Genomic DNA, 14,787 nt, shown 5'->3' with positions numbered 1-14,787 from the left:
CAGACACTGTACTTACAGCATTATCGAAGTTGTATTATGTTAATGTTGTTGTTTAGTCGCTTCCCAGGTGGCACTAGCAGTAAAGAATCCACCTGCCAATGCGGGAGATGCAGGAGACTTGGGTTCAGTCCCTGGGCAGGAAGATCCCCTGGAGTAGAAAGTGGCTACCTGATCACCAGTATTCTTGCCTAGAAAATTACATGGATGGAGGAGCCTGATAGCTTACAATCCATGGAATCACAGAGAGTCGGACACAACTGAGCAGCTAAGCACAGCACAGTCCCTAAATCATGTCTGACTCTTTTTCGACCCCATGGACTGTAGCCTGCCAGGCTCCTCCATCTATGTGATTTCCTAGGCAAGAATACTAGAGTGGGTTGCCATTTCTTTCTCTAGGGGAATCTTCCTGACCCAGGGATCACACCTGTGTCTCCTGTATTTTGGCAGGTGGATTCTTTACACCTAAGTCACTTGGGAAACCTATTAATAGTATGAGTTTTTTTCTCCAAAGTATGCTGTTGAAGACAGGTCCACTGAAATTTTTTAAAATTTGATTTGCAGTGCAAGGAAATTGAACTTGGATCTTTTTGAGTTTTGATGGTTAAAAATTTCCCATTCATAGTTACACACCAGTGAGCGTGGCTTACCAGGTTTTACTATAGAAAATCCTAGCAAAGTCCGTCTTAACATCTGGTTCCATATAACAAGGCAAGTCGCGTATTCTGGCAGGTGGCCCGAAAGCTGTACTTTGTTGATCTGGCTCATGATGAAATCTGTTCTGTTCTGTTTAACAGATGCCTTCTGCAGTGTCCTTCCATGAAGGAGCTGCCAGTCTCCACAAAGAAAACATTGTTCTGCAACTCATCATTGGTAGTGTTGTTTCTAAATTCTTTGTGTGATTCGTAAAGCTTCCTAACTTGTGCTGATATTTTTCATACTGTAGGTCTCTTCAGGTTGCCCATGCTCTGAGCCTGTTACTGACTCGTGAATCTATTTTCCTTTTTGTGACCTTACATGAGCTTCCTTCTGTTCATTCCCAAAGTTTCCTTCCTCCTAGTTGCACACAGGGATTTATTAGTTAAGGTATAGGCTAAGGTCATGTAACAAAGAAACCCTCAAATACAGTCCAGACTGGTGGGCAGCCTGTTGTACCTGATGATTCCTTCCTGTGACTTCCTGTGGCTTTGGATGTTGTCTTCTTTGACACGCTTAAAGTTTGGACCATTTCATGTCTATATGTTCCATGTGGCTGGGAGGAGAAAAGAGCAGAAAGGCAGAGCAAGCAAATTCCTTCTACACAGGATGATGCGGAAGTGGGATGCATCACTTCCTCTCACATCTTGTTGACCAGAACTTCATTGTGCACGTACACGTCTGTACTGTCTCACTGCGTGGCCTCTCACTGCTGTGGGAGAAGGAAAGAATGGATTTGGGGGATCCGTTAGAGTCTGGCCCAGAGGTTAAAACAGCTCCTTTTGTAGATTAACAGATGGGGTTAGACACGAGGCCCCCGAGCTCTACCTCCCGTGGTCTTCCTTATTACATTTATACTGTCACATTCAAAACCGTTTCTAACACAACCGTGTTCGGATGTGTTGCTTGGGTTTAGTTCTTTACGTTTCTGTCTTGCTTTTAACCCACAGGGATACCATTTTGTGGATACTTGCCTTCCTACGTAGGAGTCATTTGAAGGGGGGCTGTTCTAGGCAGTGGCCCCAGGGACTGTCTTATCACCAGCCTCTGCCATCATTGGGGGTGGGAGAGGGTTAACAAATAACTGCTTCTTTGTTTGTTTTATTTGAGTGAAATACGGCAGCTTAGGATCATTTTGACAGCGAGACATGTGCTGTTTTGATCTCTTGGGTAAGATGATCCAGTTTTAGGCATGTCTCAAAACTCACCAGTGCTGCTGCTTCACAACCCAGATGCCCATCAGAAGGAAGCTGTTACTTAGAATATAGGTTCCTATTTTATTCTGTTCCTTGCTTGGTCTCTCTGGAGTCATTGGCCTTTTCAGCTTCAATTTTCTCATTGGCGAAATGAGATATTAATACGTCTTATTGACTCCAATTCGATTGCTGAGTGTGTTATTGCCTCAGGGGGTTCTTTGAGTTCTTAGTGCCTTTGAAGTAGTGGTTCTGCATGTTGGTCTTCTGAGGCATATTTCAGAGGATTGCATTTAGAGTTTCACCATTTTGGGGACTATAGTTACGTTGTCCTGATTTGCCTGGCCCCAGTCTTCAGCATTGCTGATCCAGTAGGTCTTGCGGGGTGGGCCCCAAGAATTCATATTTCTCATTGGGTCCCAGAGCCTGCTTTGAGAACCATTGACCTACAGCCATAACTAGTTTCTGGTTACCGCTTCTTCCTTGTGCTTTTTCAGTCATAGTGTGCACATCCGAGACTACTTTCCTTACCCTCTCAGACCAATGAATGGTACCTACTCCCCTGCTATTGCTCGCCCCGGGGTGTTCAGCATCTGGTTTTCAGTTCCTTTAACCTTTCCCACACCTGTACACGTAGCCCTTTCCTCAGTTCATGACCTCAAATCACCTAGTTTGAGTATGGGGTCAGCTTCCTGCCAAGACTCTGGATGATTTGATGCTCAATGAGGATTTTTTGAATAGAAGGATGACTCAGGCTGGGATTCATACTTTCTGAAGTAAAGGGCCTTCTCTCTTTTTCTGTTGGTCACCTTGCCCTTCAAGAAGAATTTAGGGTTTGTGCCAGGGGCCTCTCTCCTTAGAGTGTCCATCCTGTCCTCCCCTGAGCCAAAGATCAGGAACACTGGGCAGGGCAGGTGACGATGCCGGTAGCAACCTTAACATTTTCATGGCACTTTCAGTCATGCTGATTGTAGTGCAGGCATTTCAAGGACATGATTCTAAGAGGCGGCCAGCACAGTATGCCTCTAACGACACCAGTATGCAAATTGGGATAGAATGCAAAAAAAAAATTATAAATCTACCCCCATGTGTATACACATACATGCAAGCTTATGTGTGTGTCTGCACACATACACATACACATTTGTCCTTTGTTTCAGATACGACACGACTGATGGGAATTGCCATCCTAGCACTTGGGGTAGAGATGCAAACACCAACAGAAAAGCTGCCGCTCCTTCCAAACTAAATGCATGTAAGATCTGCCCTTTAATTAGCTTCTGCGGCTGCTGCCATCAGAAAGGTCTGTCTCTGTTGGCCGGGACGTCTTTGCTTTAAAAGAGCAAGTCCGTTATAGCTCCAAGCCAGGCTGGTCTGTCAGCTGCTGTGCTTTCTCTGCCATCCGCAGGGCTGTTTTACTGTAGGGCTTTTTTGCATCCTCCCGACTCCCTGGCCTCTATTACCATGCCTTAGTGATCACTGTTGAGGTGACCTGCAGGGAGATCTCCTGTTTTTGCAAGGGCGCAGGATGGTTGCTTCACTGTGGCTGGACTGGTCATGTTTCAGCCCTTTGCTCTGTGTGATCTTGTCCTAATATGAGGAATGGCTCCAGGTAACCGCTGGAAAATTATAAGCAGCAGAAGAGAGGGCTGTATTCAAGCCAGGTTTCACACCAGGGCGTCTCTTCTGTAGAATCTTCTCACTTGGTTGGAGTAGTGACCCATGTTGCCCCTGCAGCCTCATCAGCGTCGGGTCTTAATACAGTGCTGCATCACAATCACCCCAGAAGCTCCTTGAAATGCAGATTCTTGGCCCCCACCTGTGGAGCTTGATCCATGAAGAAGTTGATCCATGGAATCCACATATTTTGGCAAGCTCCCTCAATGGTTGGGATGAGAAAGAGACATACTTTATAATAAACCCATTAGTATTACTGAATTTTTTTTTCCAGTTCTTTTTCATTCTACCTGAATTCCAGCTCCATGAAGGCAGGGATTTTTGTCAGTTTTAGTCACTGCTATTTTTCTATTAATAATATCCAGACTAGTGCCTGGCACATAATAGGCACTCAGATATTTATGTGGATGAATGTGTTTTATCCTTTTTTTAAAAAAAGTGTTTCTCCAGGTGATTCTGGTCTATAGACAGGCTTGAGAAACCCTGCCCTAGAGGACTTGCCAGTTTTTTTCTTGGGTTGGAAGTCACTTTTCCAGGGAGGATCCATGTCTCTCTGGGCATCTCTGAATAGTAAAAGTCAGGGATGGAGTCCTTTTAGGGGACAAGTCCAGATGCTGTGAATGATCTGTTTGGTACAATCTGGGTGGTGACTTTGGTCTAACTTGTTCATTGTGTTCTGTTCTGCTGACCTTGGTGTTTGGTTTATAGTATGTCATTTGGTATAAAGATTTGAAAACTCTGGTGTAAGACTTGATGCTTTTGTAACTCCTTTTCAAAAAAAAAAAAATTGAAGTGTAGGTGATTTACAATGTTGTGTTAATTTCTGCTGTACAGCAAAGTGATTCAGTTATACATATGTATAGAGTACATTTTTATAATATTCTTTTCCATTATGGTTTATCATAGGATTGATAAGTTCTTTGTGTTATATAATAGGATCTTGTTATTTATCCATTCTATACATAACAGCCTACATCTGCTAACCCCAACCTCCCATTCCATCTCTTCCCCCATCGCATGTCAACCACCATTCTGTTCTCTATGTAGTATGATTCTGTATTTGTTTCATAGATAGGTTTAGTTATGTCATAGTTTAGATTCCACATATAAGTGATATCATATGGTATTCATCTTTGTCTGACTGACTTCTTCACTTACTATGATAATCTCTAGTATGTTGCTGCAAATGGCATTATTTCATTCTTTTTTATAGCTGGGTAGTACTCCATTGTGTGTGTGTATACACACACACACACACACTATATCTTCTTTATCCATTTATCTGTCAACAGGAATTTAGGTTGTTTCCACGTCTTGATTGTTGTGAATAGTGCTGCTGTGGGCATAGGGGTGCATGTATCTTTTTGAATTGGAGTTTTGTCTGGATATATGCCAAGGAGTGGGATTGCTGGATCATATGGCAACTCTATTTTCAGTTTTCTGAGGAACCTCCATACTGTTTTCCGTAGTAGCTGCACTAACTTATGTTCCCACCAACAGTGTAGAAGGGTTCCCCTTTCTGGAAACTCTTGATTTGGTATCGTTTTTTTTGTGTGTAAATTAATTAAATTATTTTAATTGAAGACTAATTACAGTATTGTTGTGGTTTTCGCCATACATTCACATGAATCAGCCATGGGTGTACATGTGTCCCCCATCCTAAACCCCCCTCCCACCTCCCTCCCCATCCCATTCCTCAGGGTCGTCCCAGTGCACTGGCCCTAAGCGCCCTGTCTCATGCATCGAACCTGGACTGGCCATCTATTTCACATATGGTAATATACATGTTTCAATGCCATTCTCTCAAATCATCTAACCCTTGCCTTCTCCCACAGAGTCCAAAAGTCTGTTCTTTACATCTGTGTCTCTTTTGCTGTCTCATATAGGATCACTGTTACCATCTTTCTAAATTCCATATATATGCTTTAATATACTGTATTGGTGTTTAGCTTCCCTGGTAGCTCAGCTGGTGAAGAATCTGCCTGCAATGCAGGAGACCCCTGTTTGATTCTTGGGTTGGGAAGGTCTGCTGGAGAAGGGATAGGCTACCCTTACTCCACTATTCTTGGGCTTCCCTGGTGCCTCAGCTGGTAAAGAATCTGCCAGATGGTGATTGCAGCCATGAAATTAAGAGATGCTTGCTCCTTGCAAGAAAAGCTATGACAAACCTAGACACCATATTAAAAAGCGAGGCATTACTTTGCTGACAAAGGTCCATCTAGTCAAAGCTATGGTTTTTCCAATAGTCATGTATGGATGTCAGAGTTGGACCATAAAGAAAGCTGAGCGCCGAAGAATTAATGCTTTTGCACTGTGGTGTTGGAGAAGACTCTTGAGAGTCCCTTGGACTGCAAGGAGATCGAATCAATCCATCCTAAAGGAAATCAGTCCTGAATGAATATTGGAAGGATTGATGCTGAAGCTCCGATACTTTGCCCACCTGATGTGAAAAACTGACTGATTGGAAAAGACCCTGATGCTGGGAAAGATTGAAGGCAGGACAAGAAGGGGACAACAGAGGATGAAATGGTTGGATGGCATCACCGACTTGATGGACATGAATTTGAGCAAGCTCTGGGAGTTGGTGATGGACAGGGAAGCCTGGTGTGCTGTAGTCATGGGGTCGCAAAGAGTCAGACATGACTGAGTAACTGAACTGACTTGAAAGTCCAAACGTGTTTTCTGGAAGTGTCCAAGTCCTGGTTCTTTATTATTTCTTTAGACTCAAGAGTAAAATTGATGAAGTTTGGTATCGCCACACGCAAGCTGTCTTCCCTTGGGCTCCATTCATCCCAGGATGAGTGACTGTACCTCAGTAGGATAGTTTGGGGATGGGGGTCACATTGTGGGTAGCCAAATTTAGCCAGTAAGTGCCTAAACTAAGTTTGTCTGATGGTGTAAAGCTGGGATGTTCCGTAATTTTCTGGCAGTCCAGAATCTTGTTGGAAGGTCAAATTTGATTAGGTTCTTTGATAAGGAGTTTTGTTATTTAATATGTCTTTCTTGACCTCATGTTGTAGAGCCTCCTGCCTAGTAGCTGTTGTCATTTTTGTTGCTTATTTTCTTAATGAGCCCTTTTCAAGAAATGGAAAGTTGTTTGACCAGTAGAAAAGACTAATCTAGTTTGGGCAGGGATTTTCAGCCCAGGAATTTGGATTTTCTGAATAGAAGCAAAGCTTACATATGTTTTTGCCTTTCTAAGAGATGGTTCTGATTGTCTGAACTACTTTTCATTGTCATTACAGATAGAATTTTCTTTTTTTTTAAATATTTATTTGGCTGTGTCAGATCTTAGTTGCAGCACTTGAGCTCTTAATTAGTGCCTGTGGGATCTAGTTCCCTGACCAGGGATCATACCTGGGCCCCTTGCAATGGAGTGTGGAGTCTTAGCCACTGGACAACCAGGGAAGTTCCACAGATGGAATCTTGGTGGCCAGCAGCTGCTCTGTGTTTGACTTTCTCAGTCTTAAACTTGCAAGCCATTCTATTTTCTTCACATCTGTAATAGAGCCGGATCAGAAAATTTGTAAGTACACCATGTCGTCATAAATACATATTGTTCTTATTTTAAGACATTTTGGTGCTAAAAGCATGAGTACTTCTGTTATTATCGGCAATATTTTTTTGCGTGTGGGTATTTAAGACCTTTTTAATGGCAGTATATATTTTTAAAACAGATGTAAAAAATTAGCATTCACCCACATGCCCAGAGCGTGTGGAGAATCAGGTTGGGATGTGTGGGTGAGCAGTAGGCAGCCAGGTGCCTTCTGTGGGCTCTTCGAGGATTGGGACAAGCAGCTTACATCTGCTTAGAATTTTGGGGAAATAAAGTCAGCATTTTTGCTGATGCTCGTTCTCAGTGTTGCTGTCCTTGTTAGTTCTTAATGGAGACTTCATCTTCAAATTGTCCAGTATCTGGTTGAATATCTGCTACGTGTAAGATGCCAGGTGATGAGGGGCTCTTGGGGAGGACATGCAAGGTCCTGGTTCCTCCTGAGGTCCCCAGTGTCTGTTGACCTGGTGTTGGGCAGAGATTGTACTGACCAGCCTGAGGCCTCTGGGGACATATGCAGCTGCTCCGTGTTTGACTTGACTAGAGCCGTCTTCTAATTCTGGACAGAAAGCAAACAGGAATTTGGAGGAGGTTGGAGAGAATTCACATCCTGTAGTTGGCTTCTATAATGCAGTGGTTTGAGAGATTTGTGTGTGTGTGTGCTAAGTCTCTTCAGTCATGTCCGATTCTTTGTGACCATATGGACTATAACCTCCCAGGCTTCTCTATCCATGGGGTTCTCCAGGCAAGAATACCAGAGTAGGTTGCCATGCCCTTCTCTAAGGGATCTTCCTGATGCAGGGATCGAACCCACATCTCTTAGGTCTCCTGAATCGGCAGGCAGGTTCTTTACCACCAGTGCCACCTGGGAAGCCTTTGAGAAATTTAGTGTTTTTTAAAAGCTTTTAAGAACTTGCCTCTTTCCAGAAGGGGTTTTAGACAACTTGAAAGACACACACCCACACCCACATATATATAGATAAAATGGGAAATCAGAGCCAAGGACAGAAGGAGAGCTTAGGAAAGGTTGGCATGATTGCAAAGATGGTCAAAATGGGTCCCAGCTTCTCCTAGCCAGAGTGGAAAGGATAGTGTCATGATTCAGGGCAAGGAAAGGACTTGAACGGTAGTGGAGGATCTTGTGGGCGCTAGGCAGAGTCTTATCCCCATTTCACAGAGGACAAAACTGAAAGGCAGAGAGTCACTGGGCTGAGACTTGAAACCTGCTGGGGACGAGCCTTGAAGCCTCTGGAATGTCAGTCTGTTATCAGGAGGTGGAAGAATTTTGGTTTCTTCAGGTGGAAGACATTTTTTGCTAATGAAAATTTTCTCTAAGGCTGTACTTAATATTCTTCCAGTTTTTTCCCCCCTATGTATATAATAACAAATGTAATAAATACTTTTTCAATCACAAAAAGTTTTACTGTATCCTGTTTAGGGCATCACTTATCATGGGTAGCTTTCCATGGCAGAATGACTAGGTCAAATCAAATCCATTTTTTTTTTTTAAAGATTTCTTTTTTGGGTGTATGTGTACCATTTTTAAAGTCTTTATTGAATTTACTACAATATTGTTTTGGTTTTTTGGCTCCGAGTTCTGTGGTATCTAAGCTTCCCAACCAGGGATCAAACTTGCACCCCCTGCACTGGAAGGCGAAGTCTTAACCACTGGACCTCTAGGGAAGTCCCATCCATTCATTTTTAATATCTGCATCTTAACCTATTGTTTAGGTGTATCATATTTTAGCAGTCTCTTAGTGATGGCTATTTGATTTCCAGGGTTTCTTTTTCCCATATTACAAACAGTTCTGCAGTGAATCTCTTTATTGACAAACTATTGCAAATTTCTATGAAATAAATGGTCAGAAGTAGAATTACTGGTTCAAAGGGTATATGTTTACATTTAAAAATTAAATTTTTTTAAAATTGGATAATTGCTTTACAGAATTTTGTGCTTTTCTGTCATACAAGATTCAGCCATATGTATGCCCATGTCCCCTCCCTCCCGAACCTCCCTCCCCATCCCACCTTTCTAGCTTGTCACAGAGCCCTTGTTTGAGAGTTAAATTTTTAACAGAAATGGTCAGATTACCTTCCAAACTGTTTAAGGAAAAGATTGTATCATGTTATATTGTCTGCCTCCTGTATTCTGTCTGGTGCTGAGAGGAATGCAGAAAGGATGCAAGAGGGTTTGTTGCCCTCCAGGAGTCTCCATCTATGCTGTGCATCTAATCAGTCCTAGGGACTGTCTGGGTTGTCAACCTGGGTGGGAGGGTGAGTGGGTGGATTTAATTCAGCTTTTCAAACTTGCCTTGCAAACACTGTGCATGGTGTTCAGGAGGTATCTTTATTGTATTGATTCTCTTGGGTAACGGCTGTAATTTCCTTAGGGCAGGGACCTCGTCCTACATGAGACTTACAGTGTGTCTCACACATCTTCAGTGCTTTGTGAAGACATTGTAATTATAACATGTCAGGCAGTATTCGAGGATCTGATTGAGAACATTTCCTTTTTTTGGGGGGGGTGTATGAAGAATGAATAACTTTGGTGTTCTGTGCAGGTCATGGAATATCAGCCTGGAGGGGATTTGCTGTCACTTTTGAATAGATATGAGGACCAATTGGATGAAAATATGATTCAATTTTACCTAGCTGAACTGATTTTGGCTGTCCACAGCGTTCATCAGATGGGATATGTACATCGGTAAGTGAGACTCTGGTAGTCTATTGAGAATTTACCTGTATCACCTAAGACTTTCTAAAATGGAGTGAGTGATTTCAGCATCAAACTAATTCTTCATCCAGTTTTTAGCCTGTCTTCACCAATAATTGGCTTAAGGCAAATTGTGCAAAATGGCAGACATTTCTGCTTACCCATTCAACAATGAAATAGATCGAAAATTGTAGTGTTCTTCCATTTGCTAGTAAGATCTGTTAATGTGGCTAATAAGAGGAGCTCTTGCATTAAGTTCTTTGGGTGCTATGGTAGGAAAACCAAATTTAATTTGCACAAGGAAGCGGCCTATCACACAGAAACAGAAGACAATGTAGTTGTACTTCTTACCTTGCCCATTAGTAATCAACAAATGTTTCTCCCAAATCCTCAATTGGAAAGTGTTTCTTTACATCTTCACTTATCTTCACTAAAATGTAAATTTTATGAGCATCTGAGAATGTCGTGGGAATGGAATGCTGGTTAGACCAGGAACCACAAAATCCTGAATAGAGTTTGTTTTTTTTTTCATTGACTAGCCATATGACCATGAGCAAACCCTTTAGCTTCTTGTGGCCTTAGTTTTCCTAATATAAAATGAGTGTCTTGAGAACTAATCCATCTAATAACAGGTATTTGTTCCCTTTCCTTTTCTGCTTTCCTTCCCCTCCCTCCCTTCCTCCCTCTATTCTTTCTCTTTCTTTTACTTAAATTTGTTTTGTAAAATGCTTATTACATATGTCCATCAGTAGGGAGGTCTGTATGGCAAAACCATAGACACTGAGATTCTTGGCTAAATCATGACCCTAGGTCTGCAGTTGCTTGATGGTTGGCATGGAGAAGACAACACTAATTTATGGCCTTGATTTCCATACAGAGACATCAAGCCTGAGAACATCCTCATTGACCGAACGGGACACATTAAGCTGGTGGATTTTGGATCAGCTGCTAAAATGAACTCAAATAAGATGGTAACAAAATAGAATAAGATAACTTAATAGAACTTATACTACAAAGTGTTCTGAGGTCCTCATAAGTTTGGAAAATATGGGATAAAGTTGAGTAACACTCTGAAGCCTTCATCTGCCAGCTGTGAAATGATTTCTCTGCGGGGTGGGTGGGGATGGGTCACAGAGCTATTTTCCAGACTTACTTGACCTGAGACCCTTTTATGTAAAATACCTGTTAATACTCTACAGAACATTTTAAGGAACATTCTTGTAGTTTGGTTACAAAAAAGGGGAAAATACTTTTGTTTTTCCCCTTCATTTTCCTTGCTTATTAATTGATTGTTTTCTGTTACATTCTCTTTTTCATTTTAAATATTTTGATGAAATGTAACCTTATTTATCTCAAATCCTCTACTTCATATGCAGTGCAATGAAAATTAATCACTAGAGCATTTGAACCAAGCATTAAGAACCAAGTGCTCAAAATGTCAATTCTAAGTCCTGCACCTTTGGTAATAATTAAGCTGTATTCCACATGTTAATTATTATTAGGCTGTATCCCATGTGCTAATAGGAAGGCAAGAGGGTAGCTATTGAGGTCAAGAAAGGAAAAAGATGACAAAGTAAAAGAAAATTAGATTTTAAAAATCTCATCAAGTTGGCACATGCTAAAATGTAAATTTTCAAGTCAACTATGCAAAAAATGGTAAGTCTGAGAAAATCGACTTAGATTTTAAGACTCATTTCCCAACTGAATTACTTGGTGACCTGTACAAATCCTTAGGAACCTGGGCTTTTATTTTTCCTCTAGAATATACTGATTCTAGTTAAAATACAGAAATGAAGGGGGGGCCTGCTCTTCAAAATACCCCCTGGCTCTGAGAGTTTAGTCCTTATAAAGGGCAACATATAAAATTGCCTTTCTTTTTCCTTCTCATGTTCTTTGGAGGAAAGGTGGGTATTATTATATTTGGAAAAGGCTCAAGTTTGTGTTAACTCTTTGCATTCCAGGGTTTCATTTCCCTGTTATATAGATTTGAGGCCTATTTGACATAACTTCTTTGAGGTTCTGGCTCTTAGAAAAACAGGCTCTTTCTGTTGTGTGAGGTCAGGGTTTTTCAGCCTTAGCATTGGTTGTCCTGCCCTCATAATCTATATGCTTATAATCTCTTCTACTTGATCATTACATTAATAATGAGAGTATCAAAGAATTTTATGTTTTAAAGTGAAAGTGTTAGTTGCTCAGTTGTGTCTGACTCTTTGTTACCCTGTGGACTGTAGCCCACCAGGCTCCTCTCTCCATGGAATTCTCCAGACAAGAGTACTGGAGTGGGTTGCCATATCCTTCTCTAACAGATCTTCTTGACCCAGGGATTGAACCTGGGTCTTCTGCATTGCAGGTAGATTCTTTACTGTCCGAGCCACCAAAAATTGTGTACAATTCGGAAACAAGCATGAAAACTTAGGTATTGGATTTAATGGCTTAAAGTACAGGAAAAAAAGTTAAATTATACAAAATTCTACCATCTGGGATTCAAAAGCCTATGCCTTGCCTTAGTGATCTTAATAAGTTCAGGCATCTAGAAATAAAATGAAGCATAGGTATGTAGTCAGAGCCACACACATTTTAATCTAGAGAATTCTCTATGGTGGGGGCTGTCCTGTATATTGTAGGATGTTTAGCATCATCCCTGGTCTCTACCCACTATATGCCAGTAGCCTCCCCTCCAGTTGTGACAGCCCAGAATAACTCCAGACATTGCCCACTGTTCACTGGGGGACAGAATCACCCTTGGTGGAAAACCTCTGCCATAGATGGAGAAGCATCAGAAGGCTTAATAGAGCTGGCAGTATGTGTTTGTGATCAGAAAGCCTACTTGGATAACTGGATAATGATCCAGAGTCATTGCTTAGAAAATAAATGGGAATAAAGAGTAAGGTCCTGGGATTTCCTTGGTCATCTAGTGGTCAAGAATCCATTTTCCAGTGGAGGGGACATGGCAGTTCCATCCTTGGTGGGGGATATAAGATCCCACATGCTATGGGGCAATTGAGCTGGTGCACCACAGCAAGAGAAGCCCGTGTGCTGCAACTAGAGAAAATAGAGGCCACGCATCGCAATGAAGACACAGTGCAAACAAGAAAAAACACAGAGTAAGGTCTCTGCATCTGAAGTTACTCTCTTCAGAGCCCTTGGTGGAGATGGGACTGCTTTTCATTTCAGGTTCCTGTTTTCCAGTGTTGCAAACTGCCTTTTTCAGTTCTTCAAATGGTAGCAACATTCCCTTCAGGTGATGAGCCTGCTGCTGCTAAGTCGCTTCAGTTGTGTCAGACTCTGTGCGACCCCATAGACAGCAGCCCACCAGGCTCCCCTGTCCCTGGGATTCTCCAGGCAAGAACACTGGAATGGGTTGCCATTTCCTTCTCCAATGCATGAAAGTGAAAAGTGAAAGGGAAGTCACTCAGTCGTGTCCGACTCTTGGTGACCCCATGGACTGCAGCCTACCAGGCCCCCCCGTCCATGGGATTTTCCAGGCAAGAGTACTGGAGTGGGGTGCCATTGCCTTCTCCAGGTGATGAGCCTAGGAGCAAATAAACTCAGGTTTATTTGCAGCTCAGTGGTCAAGCCCTGATTTTTTTGGTCAAGGAGATAATGACCCTCAGTTTTACTTGCTTGAAAATGCTGTAGCTCCTCTCCTGTTAGAGAATCTTCTCCCCAGAGCTTTGTGCTCTTAGAGCCCGAATGTGTAAAGCAGTTGAGGAGGAATTTTTGTCATTGTTTTAAGTACAAAGGTCTTTTTGTTATAAACAATCAGTAATTTGCAATCTAGATCAAGTCAAGTATGGATATAGAATTAAAACCTTTTTTTGTATTTTTGTTCAGTGTTGGTGGGTAAAACTTTAAATAGGATGTTTTATAGGTCTAAAGTAGGTTTTAAAAGTTTTTTTATATTAAAAATATACTATATAAAATATACTTTGGAAATTTCCTGGCAGTCCAGTGGTTAGGACTGTGTACTTCCACCGTAGGGGGCTATGAGTTTGATCCCTGGTCAGGGAACTAGGATCCCGCATGCCTCATGGCATGCCCCGCTCCCAAATACACACACAGACACACACACACACACACACACACTCACTCTCTCTCTCTCTCTCTCTCATTGGAATTATTGTATGTTATCCCAAATCCATTTATCATTTTCCTTGCCACGGCCATATATTGTCTGTGTATTTTGGGTACTTGTGAATCTTCGCTCTGTTGAGTTTCTCACCTTCCATTGTCTTTATTTAAGCTTTTTAGTCAGAGTGTTGCTTGAGGGTATTTTTGTTAGTGAACACAGGTGGACCATATTGCCTGGAGGTTTGGGTGTTGAGCAGAGATGTCACCCACTTCCCCTTATTAGAATCTCAGAGAATGGCAGATACCTAACAGTTCCCACCTGTCTCAGTTCTCATGAAAACAATTGTAAGGAGATTATAAGTAAAGAGCATTATAGCATGTTAAGTGATAATCACTACCATTTAGCAGTTGGAAACCCATAGGAGATAACCCTTTTTGAGATTTATGGAGTAGTGAAAAGATTTTATTACTTTTCCATGAGAAGAACAACATAGTGAGAATATTTCCTCCCCTGCTTCTGCAGGTGTGTATCTGTGCCCTGGGCAGCTGCTGCTAAGTCACTTCAGTCGTGTCCGACTCTGTGCGACCCCATAGATGGCAGCCCACCTGGCTCTGCTGTCCCTGGGATTCTCCAGGCAAGAACACTGGAGTGGGTTGCCATTTCCTCCTCCAGTGCATGAAAGTGAAAAGTGAAAGTGAAGTCGCTCAGTCGTGTCCTACTCTTCGCGATCCCGTGGACTGTAGCCTACCAGGCTCCTCCATCCATGGGGTTTTCAAGGCAAGAGTACTGAAGTGGGGTGCCATTGCCTTCTCCGCTGGGCAGCTAGAGGAGGAAAGTTAAGTTCAAACGGTTTTCTGTATAAGCATTTTCAGAGAAGGGGATTGGG

At 42.1% G+C, this 14,787-nt stretch overlaps 1 protein-coding gene across 4 annotated transcripts in view; it reads left to right on the top strand.

The window, feature by feature from the left end:
• CIT (citron rho-interacting serine/threonine kinase) overlaps positions 1-14,787 on the top strand; it is a 172,709-nt gene that overhangs the window by 25,898 nt on the left and 132,024 nt on the right. For all 4 annotated transcript variants that reach the window (XM_018061232.1, XM_018061231.1, XM_018061230.1 and 1 more), the window contains exons 6-7: positions 9,678-9,820; positions 10,707-10,800. In XM_018061232.1, coding sequence (XP_017916721.1) covers positions 9,678-9,820; positions 10,707-10,800 — 237 coding nt within the window. The remainder of the gene's footprint in view (positions 1-9,677; positions 9,821-10,706; positions 10,801-14,787) is intronic.

Source organism: Capra hircus, chromosome 17 (genome assembly GCF_001704415.2).
Source record: "Capra hircus breed San Clemente chromosome 17, ASM170441v1, whole genome shotgun sequence".
Lineage (NCBI taxonomy): Eukaryota > Metazoa > Chordata > Mammalia > Artiodactyla > Bovidae > Capra > Capra hircus.
Note: the sequence above shows the minus strand (reverse complement) of the source record. Positions and strands in the feature narration are given on the sequence as shown.